At 39.3% G+C, this 20,123-nt stretch overlaps 3 protein-coding genes across 3 annotated transcripts; 1 reads left to right on the top strand and 2 right to left on the bottom strand.

Annotated features, from left to right (window-relative positions):
- Positions 1 to 4,610: 4,610 nt before the first annotated feature.
- On the bottom strand, positions 4,611 to 9,203 carry LOC106451557 (long chain acyl-CoA synthetase 2). Its single transcript, NM_001315918.1, is given in 19 exon segments — positions 4,611 to 4,796; positions 5,046 to 5,165; positions 5,248 to 5,436; positions 5,537 to 5,676; positions 5,794 to 6,042; positions 6,133 to 6,250; positions 6,402 to 6,477; positions 6,573 to 6,639; positions 6,722 to 6,809; positions 6,892 to 7,002; positions 7,174 to 7,341; positions 7,420 to 7,514; positions 7,640 to 7,679; positions 7,795 to 7,871; positions 7,976 to 8,024; positions 8,122 to 8,178; positions 8,299 to 8,388; positions 8,513 to 8,576; positions 8,995 to 9,203. Coding segments are annotated over 19 exon segments (2,001 nt in total). The 5' UTR covers positions 9,150 to 9,203; the 3' UTR covers positions 4,611 to 4,748.
- A 2,544-nt stretch (positions 9,204 to 11,747) lies between these two features.
- LOC125609227 lies at positions 11,748 to 14,419 on the bottom strand. The gene is made up of 8 exons (XM_048780371.1): positions 14,187 to 14,419; positions 13,997 to 14,099; positions 13,889 to 13,927; positions 13,727 to 13,824; positions 13,545 to 13,659; positions 13,398 to 13,480; positions 12,782 to 13,322; positions 11,748 to 12,673 (listed from the first exon to the last, which is right to left on the bottom strand). Exons 1-8 carry the CDS (start codon positions 14,298 to 14,300, stop codon positions 12,612 to 12,614), a joined length of 1,155 nt encoding a protein of 384 aa, XP_048636328.1. The 5' UTR covers positions 14,301 to 14,419; the 3' UTR covers positions 11,748 to 12,611.
- Positions 14,420 to 16,255: 1,836 nt separating this feature from the next.
- LOC106369570 (meiosis-specific protein ASY2-like) lies at positions 16,256 to 19,749 on the top strand. The gene is made up of 4 exons (XM_048779014.1): positions 16,256 to 17,216; positions 17,282 to 17,416; positions 17,497 to 18,368; positions 18,440 to 19,749. The coding sequence occupies exons 1-4, from the start codon at positions 16,256 to 16,258 to the stop codon at positions 19,598 to 19,600; spliced, it is 3,129 nt and encodes a 1,042-aa protein (XP_048634971.1). The 3' UTR covers positions 19,601 to 19,749.
- The last annotated feature ends 374 nt before the right edge of the window (positions 19,750 to 20,123 follow it).

Raw genomic sequence — 20,123 nt, 5'->3', positions numbered from 1 at the left:
TCTTTTCAAAATAAAATTTAAAAATAAATAAAAATAATATATAAAAACGAATTCAAAAAAAAAGAAATATTGTCAACAACACACTAAACCCTAAACTCTAATACTAAACCCTAAGCTCAAATCTTAAACCATAAACCCTTGGGTAAATCCTAAACCCTTAGAAAAACACTAAACATTTTGTCAACAAAACACTAAACCCTAAACTCTAATCCTAAACCCTAAACCCTTGGGAAAACCCTAAACCCTTGGGTAAATCCTAAACCCTTAGGTAAACCCTAAACCCTTGAAAAACACTAAACATTTGGATAAATTCTAAATTATAAATCTTAAACACTAAACTCTAAATTTTAAAAACAAATATTTTTTTTAAATAATTTTTTTTAGAACTATTGTTATTTTTATTTATTTAATCTTTTTTTTTATTTTAAAAGCATAATATAATTTGGCAAGTTATTTTGTTTCCTTAATTAAAAGATACTAGATCTAAAATGACAATTTTCTATTGGTTGGTGAACCTAAAGGTTCACCCTAGGGGGTGAATCCAAGAAAAAGTCAAGTATAAACGTTATGGCATACTAACATGTGTTTATATTTCCTTCACCACAGCTAAAAACTACGTCCAATGAGGCAAAAACGTTATTATTGAAAAATTGGAAATTAGGCTCTATAGTCACACAAAAAGAGTAATTTACATTGAAGGGCAGTTTTGAATTTTTTTTAACAAGATAAGGCAGTTACTACTACCAAGGCAGTTTTTGTGTGAAAAGTCATAAGTTGCCCCTAAAAAAATGGTAACTGGTCGCGTATTGTTGGTTGGAACTTTATTTCTCTAGTTACATTTTGAAATTTAAAAATAATAAGGAGGGCTCAACGAGGATTTAACCAATTTCTTTTAATTTACCGGACGTGTAGAAAGATTTATTCACTTCCCCTAACTTTTACTGAGATCTGATAGAGAAACCGAGAGACGACGAAGGAGACATTAGCGACGACGGCGACATCTGAAGATTAAAATTCCCAGGAAAATTGTTTGACGAGCGATGAGTGACGACGACGACGATGTCGAGGAGACACAGCCGGCGTGGAAAGGAAAAAGTTGATGGTTTGTTATGTGGCGGTTGTTTTTTTATTTGATGTTGTTGTACCTTTTGCCTTTTTTCACCACAATCTTCTTCATCATCTCTTCCACCGCGTTCTTCTGTTTCAATGGAGGTTTGCCATGAATTTTAGCCATCGCCAACCTCCGTACCACAAACTCCTTTAAAGTCTCATCCATCGCCAACCTACGCACCACGAACGGAACTAGAGTCACGTCAGACTATTTCACATTTTTTCTGGCGTCATGGGTTCATATCTCGCCGTCGCGACTCTGTTAGAACTTGAGAGAAGCAATGGCTATTTTTAGATTTTTTTGCTTGTTTAGTCCCTTAAAATTCACATAATTGCGTTTTTGACCCCAGACATTTTAATTGTGCAGATGACTATTCGAATTAACCCCACAACTTCTTGATTGTTCATTTCAGCCTTTCTTTATAATTACATAAATGGTTCTTTATATTTTGCTTGCTTTTATTTTTGCCTCATACTTTCAAAATAAACAATTGTGTTTTGTGTTTTTTTTTTTTAATGTATATCATTCATGTACACGACGAGTACATAATGTCAATGTACATGTGTATATGTGAAAGAGAAAATTTATTCTTTGCAAGTGTAAAGCTGAGGAAGTGTGCTTGCTATGTTACATGCGTGTACATGTGTACAATATATTTCTGGTGTACACATGTACAACATTATATATTGTTGGCGTACACATATATGTGAATCATGTCTTACTGCATAACCCTAAGCCAAAGAAGGGTTTGATATTGATGATCACTTCAATAGATGATTGGGAAACTAACGGGTAAACATTTGGTGGACAAGATCTATGACGATCTGGATATAATTTGTCCAAATTCAAAAATTAAATTTTTTTTTTAATTTTGGGTTCTAATCAGTTAAGATATATAATATTTGTTAGTTCCGAAAGTAAAAAAAAACAAAAATAATGAAGATTGCATGATAAAAATCAATGGTGGCTCTGAGATATATTTGCAGGAAACGCAGAAACCCTTATATGAAGAAGATGAAATTATTACAAAATTGCCATTAATTAAAAAAATAAAGAAAAATTTAAATGACGTGGATGTGTACATAATGTTAGTGTACACGAGTACACTGGATGACCACATGGATGTGTACATAAATTATGTATGTACATTTGTTTGTGTACACGAGTACATTGGGTGACCACGTGGATGTGTAGATTATCAAAGCTAAAAATCATTAGATATGCATAACACACAAAATCATGTGTACACTATTGTCATATACACTATCTTCAATTTGACTTTATGTTTTATTATTCACATGTACAGTGATTCACATGTAGACATAGTAACTTGTACAATAATACGCATGAACATTATAAGAATTTATTTGCAAATTTCCACATATACAATGTTGTAATGATATATATGTGTACATCGTTTAACATATCCACATATACAAAAGGGTGTGTGCGAACTAACTGTACATTGGTTTACATATCCACATGTACAAAAGGGCGTTCAGCCTTTCTTCCTTACATAGTATACACTCTCATGAATTATTCATATTAAAGTAGGTCAATAATAAACATATCTACATGTTTGTTTACAAATACTGACATGTACATTTTACCATGGTGCAAAATTCAATTAGACATTTACGAATTTATAAAGAAAGAAACTTGGTTTTGGATGGTTGTTTTCTTGTTATGTAGCGTGCTGTACACTTGAGATGTTTTATGTACATCATGTTCTTGTACACCAAAGATGATGTACACCACCATCGGAGATGCACCTTCACATATCTCAAAAGATAAATCATGTAAGACTATGTACAATGGAGGTGTTGAATAAAAGATTCAACAGTTAAATCCCTACAATGAAGATGTTGAAAAATGAAATTTGATGATGTAGATTAATTGGTGTTGAAAAGATTCAACATGTTGAATAAGAAGAAAGTGGAGACCACTGACGACACATGTCACTTTCTAAAGATTTTTGATATTTTGATATTCTCTTAGTTATTTAAAACTAATTAATTTCATTATAAATTAAATTTAGTTTTATTTCTTATACTAAAATGTATCTTTTTAAATTATCTATAAATAGAGACTAGGTTTATTTAATTTGAATATAGAAAAAAAATTATTAATTAATAAAATATAGTGTTGAATTTTATTCAACAAGACCATTGTAGTGGATAAAAATTGAATGTGTGTAGAATGATGATGGGTAAAAAAGAGAATATGACATTGAGTGTTAAAAGATGAAGTGGAGGGTGTTGAATCTTGAAACTATTGTATATAGTCTAATAGAGAAAATTATTTCGTGTATATATGTACAGTCTAATGGATAGTGTACACTTTGATGATAGTGTACACACAAAACTATGTAAGGTGGACATATTTCAAAAAAATTACAAATGTAGAAAACATTTTGAAATGAATTACATCTTGAAATATTAAAAGTAGCTCAATAATGAGCATATCTACATGTTTGTTTACCAATATTGACATGTATATTTTACCATGGTGCAACATTCAATTAGACATTTACGAATTTATAAAGAAAGAAACTTGGTTTCAGATGGTTGTTTTCTGTTATGTAGCGTGTTGTACACTTGAGATGTTTTATGTACATCATGTTCGTGTACACCAAAAATGTTGTACACCACCATCAGAGATGCACCTTCACATATCTCTAAAGATAGATTGTGTAATAGAGAAAATGATTTCGTAAAAAAATAATTGAAAAAAATAATTTAAGAAACATATTTTAATTTTCTAAGAAATTGAGTATTTAGGAGGAAGAAGATGAAGGGAAACGAAAGAAGGGATCCACTTTATTTTTCATGTATTTTAACGATTAAATATATAAATAAAATTGACATTCTCCAATACTATAGATCTGGACCGTCGATGTTATAAACCATAAAGGAGATCCAAGGGTTGTGAAATGAGACAGATATAAATCTTGTCATAAAAATCAGAAATAGTCTGGGCCATTGAGAAGAGAGTGAGATGTGCGGTTGTGATGTTTTCCCTCTAATATTACATTTAGCTAGTAACTAGGATAGTCAGATGTTAGGGAGTTAGTTTAGAAAAGGAAAAAACTGTTAGGATAAAGTGTGCTAGTAGAGGAAACTGTCTTATAGTGTTATAAATAATTTAAAACTGTCATAGAGTGTAATTGTTTCAGTATAGTAGTGGGTATAAAATAAACCTAACATTAAAAAAAAAAAAAGTCGGTCCTGCAATGAAAATATACAACAAACAAACAGTTTAACACAAATGATAACATTCACACTATGGACTTCTTGAACATGGCTGCTTTTAACACCCAAAGAGCAACCATCCTCAAAACTAACAAAATTAAGCGAAACCAACATTGACATAATTTATAGAACCAAACCTATCACCTTTCAGACAAATGTCAACCCAAACACAGAACTAGATCAAAACTCTGCAGTGAAACTTTCACGGGAACATACCACTAACAGTAAAATAAAAGAGTAACCTAAAATTTTACTTTTAAAATTTTCTTATAACAATATATAATGTAAAGTGTATCATATGAATAATATATGATAAGAGGATTCGAATACAATGTTGACATATCATACAACTAAAAAAACATCGGAAAATGAATAGCCGTCCGGTTCTATGCTCTGGACGCCTTTGCTTCGGTGTAAAGTTGATCAATTATGCTCTGAAATAAACAAAGTTTAGTTGTGTTAGTAAACAATTAATATGCAGGACATGTCCAGAGTCATTAGTACATTTGCATAGATCACAAATCTGATTCTGGTGATCCATATTATGTGCATTAAGTCCCGATTTGTTATGTTTTCGTTTACGTATGCATTTACACGTAACATGGAAACGCAAACGTAAATTAATGGCAAAAAAATCAATCGGACCTAACACAAAAGAAGAAATTGAGTAGAGAAAGGGTCACCTTGTAATGTTTGAGGAGCTGTGGCCTTTTCAACTTGAAAGTTGGAGTTATAAGATCTCTTTCAATATCGAAAAGATTTGGTTCCAAATGAACCGCTTTTAACATTTCAAACCCTTTAAGCTACAAGTACATTAAAAGAAAAACATTACTAAAAGTAATAAATCATTTCAAAATTTAAAATTGGGTAAAAAAGTATACGTACTTGGTATTGCTTTGCGGTAGAGTTAAGCTCATCCAAGAAGTATTTTTGAGCTTTGAGATTTTGACATAGAGATTCAAAATCATTGGGAGATGATTGGTTATTAAGTTTAGCCCAATCTTCAATAGCCTTTCTCTCGGGTACAACTACTGCTACCAGAAAAGACTCGAAGCTGTTTCCATAGATCCATATCTATCACATTATTGGTAGATAATATTATTAGATAACACATACTATAATTATTGTATTGAAGAAATGTTGTTTTAACTTAGATATATCACTAAATACATACCTGAGCAATGAGAGGGCATCTTGAGTAAGTATTCTCGAGGTTTTCGACAGCAACATATTCACCTTGAGACAACTTGAAGATGTTCTTCTTCCTATCTATGATCTTCATCGATCCATCTTCTTGCCATTCCCCAATATCTCCTACAAACATAAAAAAAGTTAACTGCTTATGAGTTCTGAGTTTAAAAAGTCAAAAAGTTAACTGCTTATGAGTTCTGAGTTAAGAAAAAATAAAAAATAAAAAAAGATCAACAATACCTGTGTGGAACCATCCATTGATCACGACTTGATTAGTTAGGTCTTGTCTTTTGTGGTAACCAGAGAACATTGAATTTCCTCTAAGACAAATCTCTCCTCTAGCCACATCCCCGGAAAAAGCTTCATAACCCATCTCTGGTACAGAAACTAGCCTTGCCTCCACCGTAGGCATTGGCACACCCACTGTCCCCACCATAGAAAATACTCCTGCTAAAGTCGTGAAGCTCCCTCCACAGCTCTCAGTCAATCCTGTCACATTACCGTAATTGAAGTAGGTTTAGCCGAAACCAATAAAGACATTGAGTATACTAAAATATCCGTTTATATATGTAGACTTACCATAACCTTGAGAGAGATTAGAGGCAGGGATGATTCTCAAGAACTCCTCTACATGACGAGGTAAAGGTGCTGCACCTGATAACAACATATGAGCTCTTCCTCCTAATGCATCTTTTATCTGACAATTTCAATTCCAAAATTTTGTAAGTCTATTACATATTTTTATCCAAGATAAACTCTATATACTATTTCAGAAGCATAAATATATAAACACTGTAATGTAATCTTCATTTTTTTAGTAATCTTCTGTTTTCCTGCGTCACACTAACCTTATCGAACATAAGTCTGTCTAGACGAGGAGAAGCTTCTTCTTGAGACAATCCTTTTCTCATATTCCCCAATTTACTGTACTCACAAGATGATGACACAGATTCAGATTCAGATTCATATATTCCGAAGAAGTCCCATTGTTCTTATTTGAAGAAACCGAGAGAACTCACTAGTTATAAGCGAAATCGAAGAGTTTCTTGCGTATCAAACCACCAGCTGAGATTTTTTGCATTACACCTAAACTCACAAAATAATTTCTTTAAATTCTTACTTTAAAAAAAAAAGAGAACAAGATTTTTGAATTGATCAAATCTATTACCAGCATAGAGTTTGTCGTAAACTCGTGGAACACCGCAAAACACAGTTGGTTTCAGTGCATGAACATCATCCATCAAGTACCGAATGTCCTAGAAACAAATATAAGAGAGCAATTTTGTGAAAAGTAATAAAATAAAGGGGTTTAAACTTTTAAAGAATAAATTTGCTTACGCCACGCCAGTATCCAACAGAGGAGCCTCTTGATAAAAAGTAGATCTCCATGACTTGATCATAACAATGTGCTAATGGCAAGTACGAGAAAAACACATCACTTGTGTCACACTACAAAATTCCAAAAATATAAATAAAATGTCATTCCCTTAAATATAGCTCTAATCTCTAATGATAGTATAAAACGAACGACAAAACGTATTGTTTGTCTCTATGCTAGGGACAACGAAACGAAGTAACGGACATCACAAATGTATGGTATTCTTAAAAAGAAAAATTTACCGATCGATCGGTGACTTGAAGCATTTTATCAATGGATAAAACTTCGACCATAATCGCTGCATTGCTTAAGATTACACCTTTGGGCTCTCCCGTCGTCCCGCTTGTGTACATTATTGTGCATATGTCTGTTTTTTGCTTACGAGGAAGTGTTGTCTCATCCGAGTTTCCCTGAAAACATAATAACCTGGTTACTAGTCAAAGACCCACAAAAAGTTGAATCTTTGGAATAAATAAAAACAGACTAACCATTAGTAAGAACTCATGCCAAGAAAATAACGAAACACATTGGTTCTCAGCTTCTTCCTTTTGAGTAGTCGAGACTTCACCAAAGCTCACAATAGCTGAAAGAGAAGATAAAATCATTGGTTCAATTACACCCGAAAAAATCATTGGTTCAAACAACATATTAGAATGAATTTTACATCGGATCACTGATTTTTTTTTCCATTAAAACCATCTAACTTACTCTTCAAATTCGAAGAACATCCCTTGCGGCATGCTAAGATCTGCACAAAAGCTCCCAAGAATAAATTAGAAGAAGAAAAAATAACATTTTCTTGTATAATAAGAAACGTATAATGGAATCTATAGCATGACTGATTCGACCAAAAATGGACTTACGGAGGAAAGTGCCTTCTCTTGAACGAATACCAGCGAAACCTCGGCATGGTTGATGATGAACTCTACAGCGTTTACACCTGTTTCATCCATATAAAAAATTGGATTAGGTTAAGCCTAATTAATTTTCAGATAAATCTTGTACTAGTATTGATTATATGTAATATATGTCCAGGTAACTCACCTAAACTGTCGTATAAAGGTACATAAGTTATCCCTTGGCTCATGCAGGCCTGCAATATAACTGATTAGAGATACTCTATGATAGAGGACAAAATATTTAAACCCAAGATTTTATAATTATGAATCAAGCCAAAAGTTTTGTTATACCTCCATAGCGATAATCCATTCTGGACAATTAGATCCGTATATTCCACAACAGTTTCCCTAATCCACAAAAAAAAAGAAAAGAGTTTAGACAAACTATGGTTTCGCCTATAACTTCCGGTTGATCTATATACATGATTGATTGGAACGAAAACATTATTATAGGAGATAGGAAGGTACCGGATTAACGCCTCGGCTTCTGATTGCTGATCCAATCCGCAATGCAGCATCGTGAGCTTCCCTATATGTGATCCATGTGTATGGACCGACCTATATACACATTATTTCAAATGATATGAAACACATCAAAAATGATATAAGTTTGTTGACAGAATAAATTGAAATGAAGTTATTTAGTGGTCAACACTAAAATGTTATATAGCTTTTCTTTTACCTTAGAATCAACCGTTACGCGCCGGCCTAACATTTGCTCATTCGGATATTGCTTCACAGCCTCACTGGAACAATAATACATACAAGAAGCAAGACAAGTTCTGTTATTATGTATACAGTATACCCTAGAAAACATACACTTCTGCTGTTCTGTAATGTAAATTATACAGAAATATATATATTTTTATTATAAATTGGTTTCATATTTCTATGTAACTTTTACATTTTTGGATATTGTGTAATCAAATATATTCTAATTTTTTTGTATGATTAATTAAACGATACTTACTTTATAAAGTTCAGTTATAAGTTTTGAAAAACTATTTTTCTTGATATATGTACTTTTAGTTAAACAGCTTATATTAATGCAATAAACAGTATTTAACATTTATCACACCTGAATTTTTATTGCTTAGCACAATTAATCAGCACTGGACCAACAATTAATTACTTTACAATCGTAAAGGGTGTCAAAATCCATACCTAAATAGCTGCCAAGGAGAATCAAGATCAGCAGGAAGATCGAGGAGGCCATCTTTAGCGTATTTACATCGATAAACCGGTCCTGCCGATGGATGCTCTGCGGTGGCTTGCCGTCCTTCTTCCACTATCACCACATGATCAGCAGCTGCAGCCATATGTGTATTAATATTACCCTTACAAATAAAGATGAAACGGGAATGGTGAATGAGGAAGATGAGGAATGTGAGTGTCTATTTGAAGATTGAGAAAAACGTATTGAGGTTAATAAAAGTCTCTGTGTATCGGTGGTGAAGTCTGGAGATTGCAGTTATGAGTTAGAGGAAGTGGTTGAGCAATAACTTCACTCTCACAGTTGGTGTATTTCTGACCGGTTTTTAATTGCGCCTTTATTGGGAGTCTATCTTTCTTTGTTTGTTTGTTATCTGTAGAATTTAATATTTTAATATTATATGTGTGTATCTATGTGTTATATGCAAGTAGATTTGGTGGGCTTGAATCTTGTGTTTTCTTTTTCGACTTCTTTTGCTTTGGTGGGTTTGAATCTTAGAAAAAGTCAGAATATAACGAGTAATTAAACCAAACGTAGACTATCTAATTAACCCAATTTTCATGTGACGGATTCGTGGTCAAACCAGTTATTACATCCAACCCGACTATATAATCAATTCATGGTCAAACTCGGTTTAACCATCAAATCGGTCCGATTTTTAAAACACTACAAATGATAGTTTGATGAGAGAAGATATTGACTTCTCTTTACAAAACAGCCAGTAAAGAGTGAGATTATGAGACCTTCATAATTTAACTATGTTTAGTATTCTTTCCGTTTCAAAAAAATCCATATTTTAGAGAAAAAAATTGTTTCAAAAAGATATATATTTTACATTTTAATATATAAATTAATTGCAAATTGTAAATTTCAAAAACATAATAATTAATGTTTATAAATATTTTATTGGTCAAAAGTTGTAGAGAATAGTTGATAATGTAAAATAATGCATTGGAAAAAAAAATTTGATATTTTTCTTAATAAATGTGAAAAACCTAAAACATATATTTTTCTAAAAATTGACGGCTTAAAAAATTAAACAAATAAAGACAGCTTCGGTAAAAAAGAGAGTTGAAAAGCTCTCTCTACCCTATCTCTCCAACCTCTCTCTTCTGCGACAACTAGGGTTTCGAACGTGTTTTCCGGCGGCCGCCACCTCCATTCGCGGCCGCCGGACCTCGGCTTCTCCTCTATTCTCCTTCTCGGTGTTCTCCTTGTTTGTCTCTGTTATCTGCGGCTGAGGGTGTAGTTGATTTGCGCTTCAGATCTGGTCGCTCTATTCTCAGATCTAGGGCTTATGGCGGCTGAGGCGGCTTGAGGACGGTCTCCTCCAGCGTCGTGGTCACTCTGGCTCTGACGACGAGTTACCGGCGGTTTTCCTGCGTTAGGTCAGCTACTCCGAGCGTGAAGACGCGTGCAGCGCTGTCAAGCTCTTCGTCGGTCCCGTTTTCCTCCGGTGTGGCGTCTGGGGGCGTGCGAGACTGCGTGTGGAGTTGGAGCTCTGAGTCCGCCGGTTCAGGTATCTCGGTTCTCTCTGTTTTGTTTGAAGTGTCGCTTTTGTGTTCTCCATGGTGGCAGCGCGTAAGATCTCCGGTGGTAGTGGGTCAGTCTGTTCCCCGGGTTCTGGTGGCAGCGCGTTGGAGAGGGTTTAGCTCCGGTTTAGCTCAGCTTCGTGTTAGCTTCGGATCTACCTCACTCTTCAGATCGAAATGGTGTCAGCGGTTGTGGTCTGCCCGTCTCCGGCTCTGCTCAAATAATCTCAGCAGCATAGTGTTTGTGACTAGAGAGCGGTTAACTGCTCGATTTGGTTCGTGGTGTGATAGTTAGGCTTCGGGTTCCGAGTGTGGCTTCGGATTTGTTTCCTCCGGAGGGTTGTCCGTCTTTCGATCTGTCCTCTCGTGTGAGGTTACAGTTAGACGGGTGTATACGGTCCCAGTGGACTGCAATGGAGGCGGTAATCTCCGGCGCAAGATACTGAACGACGGCATCGTCGGATTACGGCTTCTCCTCGTACCGCCGGTGGTCTCTATTTCTCTGGCCTACTTTGGGTTCGGGCTCGGGTCTTCTCTCGGGTAAGCTCTGGGTTCTCTTTGGAAGCTGTAGGAACTGTTGCAATCAGGGTTTGAGGTCGCCCTTCTCTCGGTAGCTCGCGGCAACCATCGTGTTTCTCATCTAGTACTTGTGGTTGGTAGGTCCGGTATCGTCTCGCTTTTAAACTGCTTACTCGTTTGGGTTTGTGCTGTTTTCGGTTCGTTCCTTTGTTGCTGCATAGTGGCTACGTTTGTTTTGTTTTTTTTCTGCTACTTGTTTTCTATGTATCTTCTGTCAAAAATGAAAATTGGTAATAATATTTTAACATTTTACCAAAAAAAAAAATATATATATTTTTCTAAAAAGGAGAGAGTAATAAGCAGTGCAAAAACAAAAGCCACTTCTCCACTGTATGTCATAATAGAAGAATGACCAGGGCCGGCGCAAAAACATCGGTCTTCTCTGCAGCCGAGGTCCCACGGTCATCTTATGCTCTTCCTCCTCGCGTTCCAGATATATGTGAGTTAGGCCGATAAATATTCCCAACTCCTTTGTAATGGATTTGGGTCCAAGTCCAACAATGACGTAAAAAACTGTTTCTTCCGATGTGTCACTTTTATATTAAAAACTGTACTAGATTAAATATACCAAATTCAAAACCGTTTTTTTTTTCTCAAATTGAAATTCATTCATAAAGAAAATACCAATATTCATACAAAAGCTGGCGGCATAACGAAATAGCCCCAGAACCAAGAACCCACAGGAGGCGGCCACTGAAATCCACGTTGGGGCAGCTTATGGATACACATCATAAAAACTAAAACAACATACTAAAACCCACATTAGAGGGGACTTACGAAACTTAAACCGTACCAATAACTTGTAAACACGATTAACTACTACACACGAGCATGAAACAACTCAATTCAGCAGACTTCAAAGCTAGGCACATGTCAATGATCAGGATTTACCGCTGCTGCCCAAAGCCCGCCAGCCGATAACCTCCACCTCTTGCACCCACACCACGACTTATCGATGCTGTCTATGCACGCCAAACGATACCGTCCAAGAACCTAGAACTTCATAACCCGGCAGGAGGGACCACTACTTAATCCACGCAATCATAAACGTCTACTCACTCCTAGAAAGAAGTTCAACCAAAACACCACCAAAATGAGGCCTTACTCATCGCAACCCTCCAGATGCACTCACGGCAACCCTCCAAATTCAAAACCGTTTAAATTCTGGTTTTTATTTAACACCCGTTTTCTAATATGACTATTTTTATAACCATCAATGGTTGGATGTGAGAACAGAATTACTTAACGTGTTAGTGTTACTACAAAGACATGAAAAAAAATGATCTCTCATAAACTGATTTTAGTAATAATATATACTAACGAGAAACAGAGCGGTTTCTCTGTTATTACCTGGTGCAGTCCTACTAAACAAATGGTCTAAGTTTATCTATTAGATGGAATAGTACACAAACAATAAACAAAAACCAAGCCAAATAAAGAAGAAACAAGATCATTCTTCACAGCATTGACTGATGAGCCAACAACATCCTGGCGCCACTGTAAACCAACTCCGCATCATCTGTATCCAAAAGTGTAAACCGGCTCAGACCCAACACAAACCCAAAATATATGGTGAGCTAAACCGAAACTACAAAACATAATTCAGACAAGAATTGTTAGTCCATACCAGTAAGAAGATCGAGGTTGAACTCAGGAGGCACATTATCTTCTGACTCGACGGCAGCTTTAGCAGAAGCAATGCCAACCGCTAAACTCTGGAACAGATCTAAACCATCGCTCAGCGACGCAACGGTACCGCCTACTAGGCAATCCCCTGCACCAGTAAGCTTCTTGACTTTGGCTGGTACGGTTGGGAAATGCATCGCAAAAAGACTCGAGCCGTGCTTCAATCCCGGTTCAGAAAACCGGTTCGGTGAACATATAAGTTGTACCCTTCTGAAAATCTCTCCACTAAACTTTCTGTTTATGTTGAGAGCCTTATTGGGATTACCCTTTGAGCATAGGAGAGCTCCATTGGAGCCAAGTGTTACAATAACAACTTTAATACCACTTTCAAGAAGAACCAAAATAGCTGGCCTCAACGCACAGAAAACATCTTGTGGTAAAAGCTTGTTGACTTCTGGTTTAAGGGTTTTGAACATGTTCCTTGCGCAGAGAGCGTTGGCCATTGCTATGAGCTCGTGTTGGTTTGGAGATACTACAGTTACCTATTCAGAAAACAAAACTTAAATCCTCTTTTGATTTCAAGTAAACATTGGCGAGTGTGGATACATAACACTTACATACTTGGCGATTGAGGCGATTCTCTGGGACTTTGTGACAGACACGGGCTCAAACCAGACAGGAACATTGAATTCTGCAGCCACTTCAAGAAAAAAAATGATCGTTAGGAAGAGAGACAATCAAACGGAGGAAGTATTAAGAAGTACATTTGCAAGATGCTTCCAAAGCAAGAGCGCTAAGATTGGCATCAATCACAAGGACAGGAGCGGAGCTTATGTTTGGTTCAAACCGCTGGATCCACTCAGGTGTCAGAAACTTCTCCTGCCAGAGGAAACATTGTAAAACGAACGATAAAGTCATAACTGGCTGAGAATGAGAAGATACGTACAACAGCATCCACACCAGCAACGCCAGCAGCAACTTCTCCGTGAATGTCATATACAAGAGATACAATGGGAGTAGTGATGTCTTCACGTCTCAAGATTCCTGGATAGCTCAAAAGACTTTTCAACTAAATCATGCATCAATCGATTTGCTTATTTAATCTAACCTTCAGTAGAGAGCTTCCAGTCTTTCAACAATACATTGGCTGTGAAAAGAAGCCATATTAAGCTCTCAGAAGAAAGAGTTCAATGAAGAGAAGAGTGTTGAAACAGACCTGGGCCATCGATCCCCAAAGCACCAATCATGAAGGGTCTTATTCCAAGCTTGAAGATGCATTCAGCTACATTTCTGCCTACCCCACCAGGTGCAAACAACACCTTTTACAAAACAAAAAAAAAAAAAAACATAAGAAGCAAAAACAACACCTTGAGGTTCGCAAAATCATTGACTTATGAGAACCCAACCTGGCCTGGGACGGTGGTTCCGGAGATTGGTGCGGTTGAAGAAGGCTTTGCGTGAACATCCAGAATCAGAGCACCGACTACGACTGGCGAACCCACATCATCTCCCCCTCCCATTTTCCTCAGATTCTCTCGCTAATTGTTAGTATCCAGTAGCCTCTTCAGACACACAGATTGATCTCTTTTGTTCTCTTTTGTCTTTTTCTATTTGTCTCTCTTGTAAAAATGTTATGCTAGAAAACTTTAGTCCAAAATACGTAGCCATTAAATTATAATGGGATTGCTAAAAATGATTTAAAACTTGATTTGATTTTGAATCCAAAATATATTTTAATTCAATCAAATGAAAATTATATTTATATCCAAAAATTAAATTTATATTTAAAAATAAACTTTAATTTTTGAAAAAAATAATATTTCACATATAAAATATAATTACATATATAATTAAATATAATTCACTGTTGTCATAAAATATATATAAATTAGTATACATATATGAAAAAAATCAAATCTTCAAATATTAGAAAAGTATTATGTATGCATGGACGAATCACCTAGTTAAATTTGTAAGTTGCAGTATAAGCAAATCAAAATCTTTAAATATTAAAAAGTATTGAATGAATGCGCAGACTAATCACCTAATTAAGTTTGTAAGTTGCAAAAAAAAAAATCAAATCTCTAAATATTAGAAAAATACTAAGTGCAGTATACAACAACATGCACTTGAATTTGTTTATAAAGATAAAAGTACGGTCGAGAAACCTCTAAACCGATGATAATAAACATCAATAAGCTTTACTAATTATTATATAACTAAACACAATTACTACTAAGCAAGCAGATAACTTATATCTTAAAATTCGCCGATTATCATAACCATAAACTCTTCGAAGCTCAGATAACCATCGCCATCTGCATCAATGGTTTTAACCATCTCGGCACATTTCTCTTCAGTGCATTCCTTCCCAAGCCCAATCATGGCTGCATGGAACTCACTGTTTGTACAGGATTCAGTCGATTAGAATGATAACTTAGAAAATGGGATGACTAAAGACGTTTTTATTAGAATCAACACAGTGGGTTACAAGACTGATCGAAAGTAAGGAGACAAGATCAGAGGTTTAAACGACAAGATCAAAGAGATGATTAGGAAACCCTAAATCTAGCCGCTTAGTGTGTGATTTGTCCAAAAAGTCCTCTTTTCGTTGCCTCCTCCTTCTCTCTTATAGTGCCCTTCTGCGTGGTGCCCTAATCGCGCCTATCCTTTGGGCCTCGTCGCCCAAAGGCCGAGTATGTGGGCCTTAGTACTGTTTCATCCAAGCCGAGTATAGCTGATCGGCTTAGCTGACCGGCTTAAAGTACTCTGAGGTCGAGCTGACGTCTCTAGCCGCTAAGCCGACTAAGCTTGATCGACCTTGTCGGGCTAGGGCCTGTTATGTGATGGGCCTTGTAGAGGGATGTAATCCATCTCCTACAATAAGTCCCCCCCCCCAGTTCACTTGTGAGCGGCTTGTCGGTCTCAGTGAATTTGTGGGTCAGGTTCGCTCATATAACAGGGCCTAATGCCGACGACAGGTCGTTTTACTGGTGTATGGTTTTAGTCGCGTGCCGCGTCTAGTCGCTCCGCGTTACGTCTTCTCACGATGCGTTGTGTTTTACTCGGGAGGTAAACTTCTCGGATTAGGAGTCCAGGCGGTCTTTGGATGGTTAACTCTGTCGAATTGGTTCGGGCTAGAACCGGAGATTAATTTCGGTCCGGTTTCTTGATTGAAAACCGGTTTTGGCGAGAAACCGAACCGTCGCGAGTAGGTTTTTGGGCATTTAGGCGGCCTTTGAAGCCCATTTAGGCCTTTGTAGACCTAATGATGACGCTTCGAAGGATGCGCCTCGTTTTTGCTATAAATAGGCGCCTCTCCTTTGCTTTCGTCATTCTTCTCTGCAAGCTCAGGTATTCCACTTTCTCTCCCTTCTCTCTACTTTTATTTTCTCTCTCTAGATAAGCCTTCCGTAGCATAGGGTTTTTTGCTAGCGACCTAGCTGGTTTAGTCGTCCCCCCGAGTAGAAGAGATATGGCTTCAGGGAATCGGCTATCGCGCGAGGAAAAAGGGAAAGATATAGCTACTTCGCCAAGCCCGGCTAGGGATGCGGACGGGGGTCCGTTGGAGGATTTCGACATAATCCATCGTGATGCTCTGCGGGATACGGAGAACATGAGCCTTTCCCAGCGCCTTCTGGTCGCTGATGCCCATAGACAGTTTCGCGAAGAAATCGAAGAAAACGTTGAGGACGAGGATAGAGAGGCGAGTGGTTCTGAAGCGCCTAGCCTTGTCGTAAGACCTAGGAGACGGGCTCGTCGGAGGGGTCGTATCGACCAGTCAGGCCGTCTCCCTGCTCCGAGAAGTGTTCCGTTCTACGAAGTAGACTGTCGTCCTGTGATATATCACCCTGGTGGGATTTTCGAAGAACTACCTTCGCTGCCTCCCGAAGCGTTACGCGACCCGCGAGTTCAATCGTGGGGGAACGTTTTCAGTTCCTGTTCTTCCAACGAGACCGTGAAGAGATTGCTAAGAGAGAGTGGTGGCGCTGGAGTCACCTTCCTCATTCCGTCAACCGATCAGCGGCCGTGGTCGCCACCGGTTGGTTACCAGTGCGTGTATGAATCTTACTTCAAGGATCAGACGAAGCTCTGGTTCCCAATCCCCAGACTGATCACGTCTTACGCATTTCGTCGGGATATTGCCATTTCTCAGCTGCTGAACGGGTCGCTGCGCATAGCCGTCATGTTGATGGTTATGGCAGCGGAGATGGATGTTTCGATGAGCGTGAGGGTGTTTGAGGAGCTGACTTTCACGAAGGCGGAGCCTAACGGGATCTTCTCGGTAAAGATGAGAGCGAGTTACAACGTTTTGACTGGTCATCCCAACAAGACGCAGGATTGGCAACGCGCTTACTTCTTCATTAAGTCCGACGAGCATGCCTTCGAGGAGCCGCCGGGGGACGATTATCGCGTTTTATGGAATCAGCAACTTGGTAGAAATTTGTCTGTTTACTCGTATTCTGGTCGATGGTTCTGATGTTCCCCTTTTCTTTTGCAGTTCGTCATCCCAATACAATTGCTTATCCAGAGAAATTCTTCGAAACTGCTCAACTGATCGCGACGCACAGTCATCTCAGGTGGCCGGATCTTAGTCGGGAGTGGATACGTCGGCAACAAGCTAGGATCGCCAGAGGTAAAGTTGCCGTTTACCCTAGAGAGATGCTCTTGAACCTTTTTTATAGTCTCCGTGTCTGATTTCTCTTTCTTATATAGTTGATTGGGAATCGAGACTTCCTTGTGTACTCGGTCCCCGCAAATCACGTCTCTCCCTATTTACTCGGAAGCAACAAAAACTCCTTAACCAAGCTAGAAAGATGGAGGGAGTTCCCGACTTAAGTGCCCTGTTGAAAGGGAAGCTTCAAATGCTCTCGACGACACCGTCTTCTGCCGGCGCCTCGGAGGCCAGGCCTGTTCCCGTAGACGGAGATGCGAACTCCGAGCCGCCAGCTCAGAGTTCCCCAAAGAAGAAAACCAACAAGGTCAACAAGGCCAAAGCCAAGGACGGGAGTGTCCCTTTGGAAGTGGCGCCATCTGCTGCCAATGTCGCTGAAGCCGCGGCTAAGAAGAAGAAGAAAAAAGGGAGCAAGAAAAGGTCTCGCGAGGAGGCTTCTGTTGAGGCTAGGGAAACCTCAGCTGCCGCAAGGGATGATGATGCGGAAAGAGACGATCCAGCCGGTTCTACTCGGGGATCGCCTGAGGAGCGTCCCAAGAAGAAGTCGAAGAAGAAAGCCGCGGAAGACGATGGGACTTCGGCTCCCGAGATTCCTTCCAGAAGTGGAGAAACGGCTACCGAAGTCGGAGATGGATCTCGGGGTGAATCTCCGTCGAGTAAAGGAGCCCCTTCGTCTTCTGCGAGGGAGACCGGTGCGGGAAGCGGAGGTTCGCTTCCGCGGAAGACGGGAGGAGGAGTTCGTTTTCCGGACCGCGTAGAGTTCCTTTACGATGAGGCGACTCCGTTGGTCCTGAATCCACTTCGGTGTGCTGAACTGACTCGCCAGATCCGTGGTGGGACCAAGGAGTTGCCGCCGGTCGAGGACTTATACTTCAAAAAGGAGTATATTGACGCGGCTATGGCGGGCAGACGGGTAAACTCGCTTTTCTCCTATTTCCCTTTTTCTTCCTTAAAATTTTTCTAAGTTTTTAATGCTTCACGCAGAGCGACGGGAGCATGAATTACCTCGTGGAGAAGTACGACAGCACCCTGAAGCAGACGATGGTCCAGCTGGGCGCCTCGGATAAACTCGCACGGACAAGATTGAGCGTAATCGAGAGGTTACGCGCTGAGAACAAAAAGGCCGGCGACAAAGCGGCCAAAGAGAAAGAGGTCCTCCGAGTTAAATTTGAGGAGTTGGAGGACAAGCTGAAGTCTGACCGTCTTGCGAAGAAGGACGCTCTCCGCGAGAAAACCCGCTTAGAGCGATTGGTCGCTTCCCTCGAGAAGGAGAAGGCTGAACTCGAGGAAGAGAGGGACGCTGTCGTCGGGACGCTGGTCAAAGAGAGGCAACGTCTGAGGGATTCTAGGGTTCAGGAGGTCACCCGTGAGAGGATCAAGGTCCAGACGGCTATGGCGGACAAGTCTACTCGCTGTATAGGTAAAGTGAAGGGCTATCTGGATCGCGTCATGGCGCGAGAGAAGGCCAAGAACCTATACGGGCAGGCTTCAGGAACCAAAAAGTGTCTCGAGATGATTAGAGATAGCGGGGTGGCGATTCCGCCGAGTATGATCAACATCTTCTCGGAGCAGGAGAAGATGTATGAAGCTGAAGTCGCCAATCTTTACCTCGAGCCGTTCTCTGATGATGACTTTGCTCTCTCTCCTCTCAACCTTCCTTCTCGATTTGTGAATGAAGAGCTTATGGGGGTACTTGACCCGTATGGATCTAATGTTGGTCTGATTGGCCACGAGTCTGCCTCCCAGTTGATCACTTCCCGCGAGGCGACTGAAGATCCGATCGATGAGCCGATGGTTGACATTACTTCTGCTTTATCGGAGCGTACCGTCGTTCCCGAAGGAAATACCATCGAGGAGCGCCTTGACGGGAGCGACCCCGAGGAGACCGGGGACGCGATTCAAACAGACACGGGGGATGTAGCCGCTGAAGATCCGGTCTTAGTTTCTTCATCTGAGGAGCGAGAAGGGGACGAAGTGGGCGAGGAGGAGACCAGGTCATCGCCGGCGCTTGCTGAAGAGGTGGACCCGATCCTGCCAGTTTCCGACCCTCCTGCTCCGGTTGAAGGCCTTGGTGATCAAGTCGTTGAACGGGAAACGACCGAAGCGCTCGACCCGAGTAGAGACGACCAAGATGTTGTGGTCTGATCTTGTTGTATGTTATATTTAGGATGCTTTCATCGGTGGTCTTGATAGACCTTGTTGTTGTACTTTTAGAACTCTTTCCATTTTGTGTTTCTTGTCAGTATTTGCAACCCTTAAGCGATTTTACTTATCTGTTGTGTTTTGAAACATCAGATTTTCATATTCTTAATTTTTGCAAATAGACAAGTGATGAACCGGTAATTGGTTTTACTCGGCTGTCATCATGTTTCGTTTTGGAGTTGTCCAAAAGTCGATAACAAAGAATTGAGTATAAGAGTGAAAGGTCCTTCTGTCCGTTTCCTCAGTGACAATTAAGCAACCGGGTAGCTAGGCCGTTACATTTTAGTCGAGAAAAGGCAAAGATTCACTCTGTTTAGTCGGTTCAATGCTTAGGCATAGGTGAACCGTGACTGTTAAGGTCCTGGAGCCAAGTGTCTGATCAGGACATAGCTGCGAGCAAAGGAGTGTGAGTGTCCGCGTATCCTCTGCTGGAGGCACGGGAACCACGATGTGAAAGTCATTGTTT

Source organism: Brassica napus, chromosome A5 (assembly GCF_020379485.1).
Source record: "Brassica napus cultivar Da-Ae chromosome A5, Da-Ae, whole genome shotgun sequence".
In the NCBI taxonomy this organism is placed as follows: Eukaryota; Viridiplantae; Streptophyta; class Magnoliopsida; order Brassicales; family Brassicaceae; genus Brassica; species Brassica napus.
This window is presented reverse-complemented; position numbering and strand designations above follow the sequence as displayed.

Coding starts and splice junctions, on each gene's coding strand:
- LOC125609227 (XM_048780371.1), bottom strand. CDS start 14,300: ATGGGAGGGGGAGATGATGTGGGTTCGCCAGTCGTAGTCGGTGCTCTG. Junction 14,100..14,186: donor GAACCACCGTCCCAGGCCAG/GTTGGGTTCTCA, acceptor GTTTTGTAAAAG/GTGTTGTTTGCACCTGGTGG. Junction 13,660..13,726: donor TTGCTGGTGTGGATGCTGTT/GTACGTATCTTC, acceptor TTCCTCTGGCAG/GAGAAGTTTCTGACACCTGA.
- LOC106369570 (XM_048779014.1), top strand. CDS start 16,256: ATGGCTTCAGGGAATCGGCTATCGCGCGAGGAAAAAGGGAAAGATATA. Junction 17,417..17,496: donor ACAAGCTAGGATCGCCAGAG/GTAAAGTTGCCG, acceptor TTTCTTATATAG/TTGATTGGGAATCGAGACTT. Junction 18,369..18,439: donor CGGCTATGGCGGGCAGACGG/GTAAACTCGCTT, acceptor TGCTTCACGCAG/AGCGACGGGAGCATGAATTA.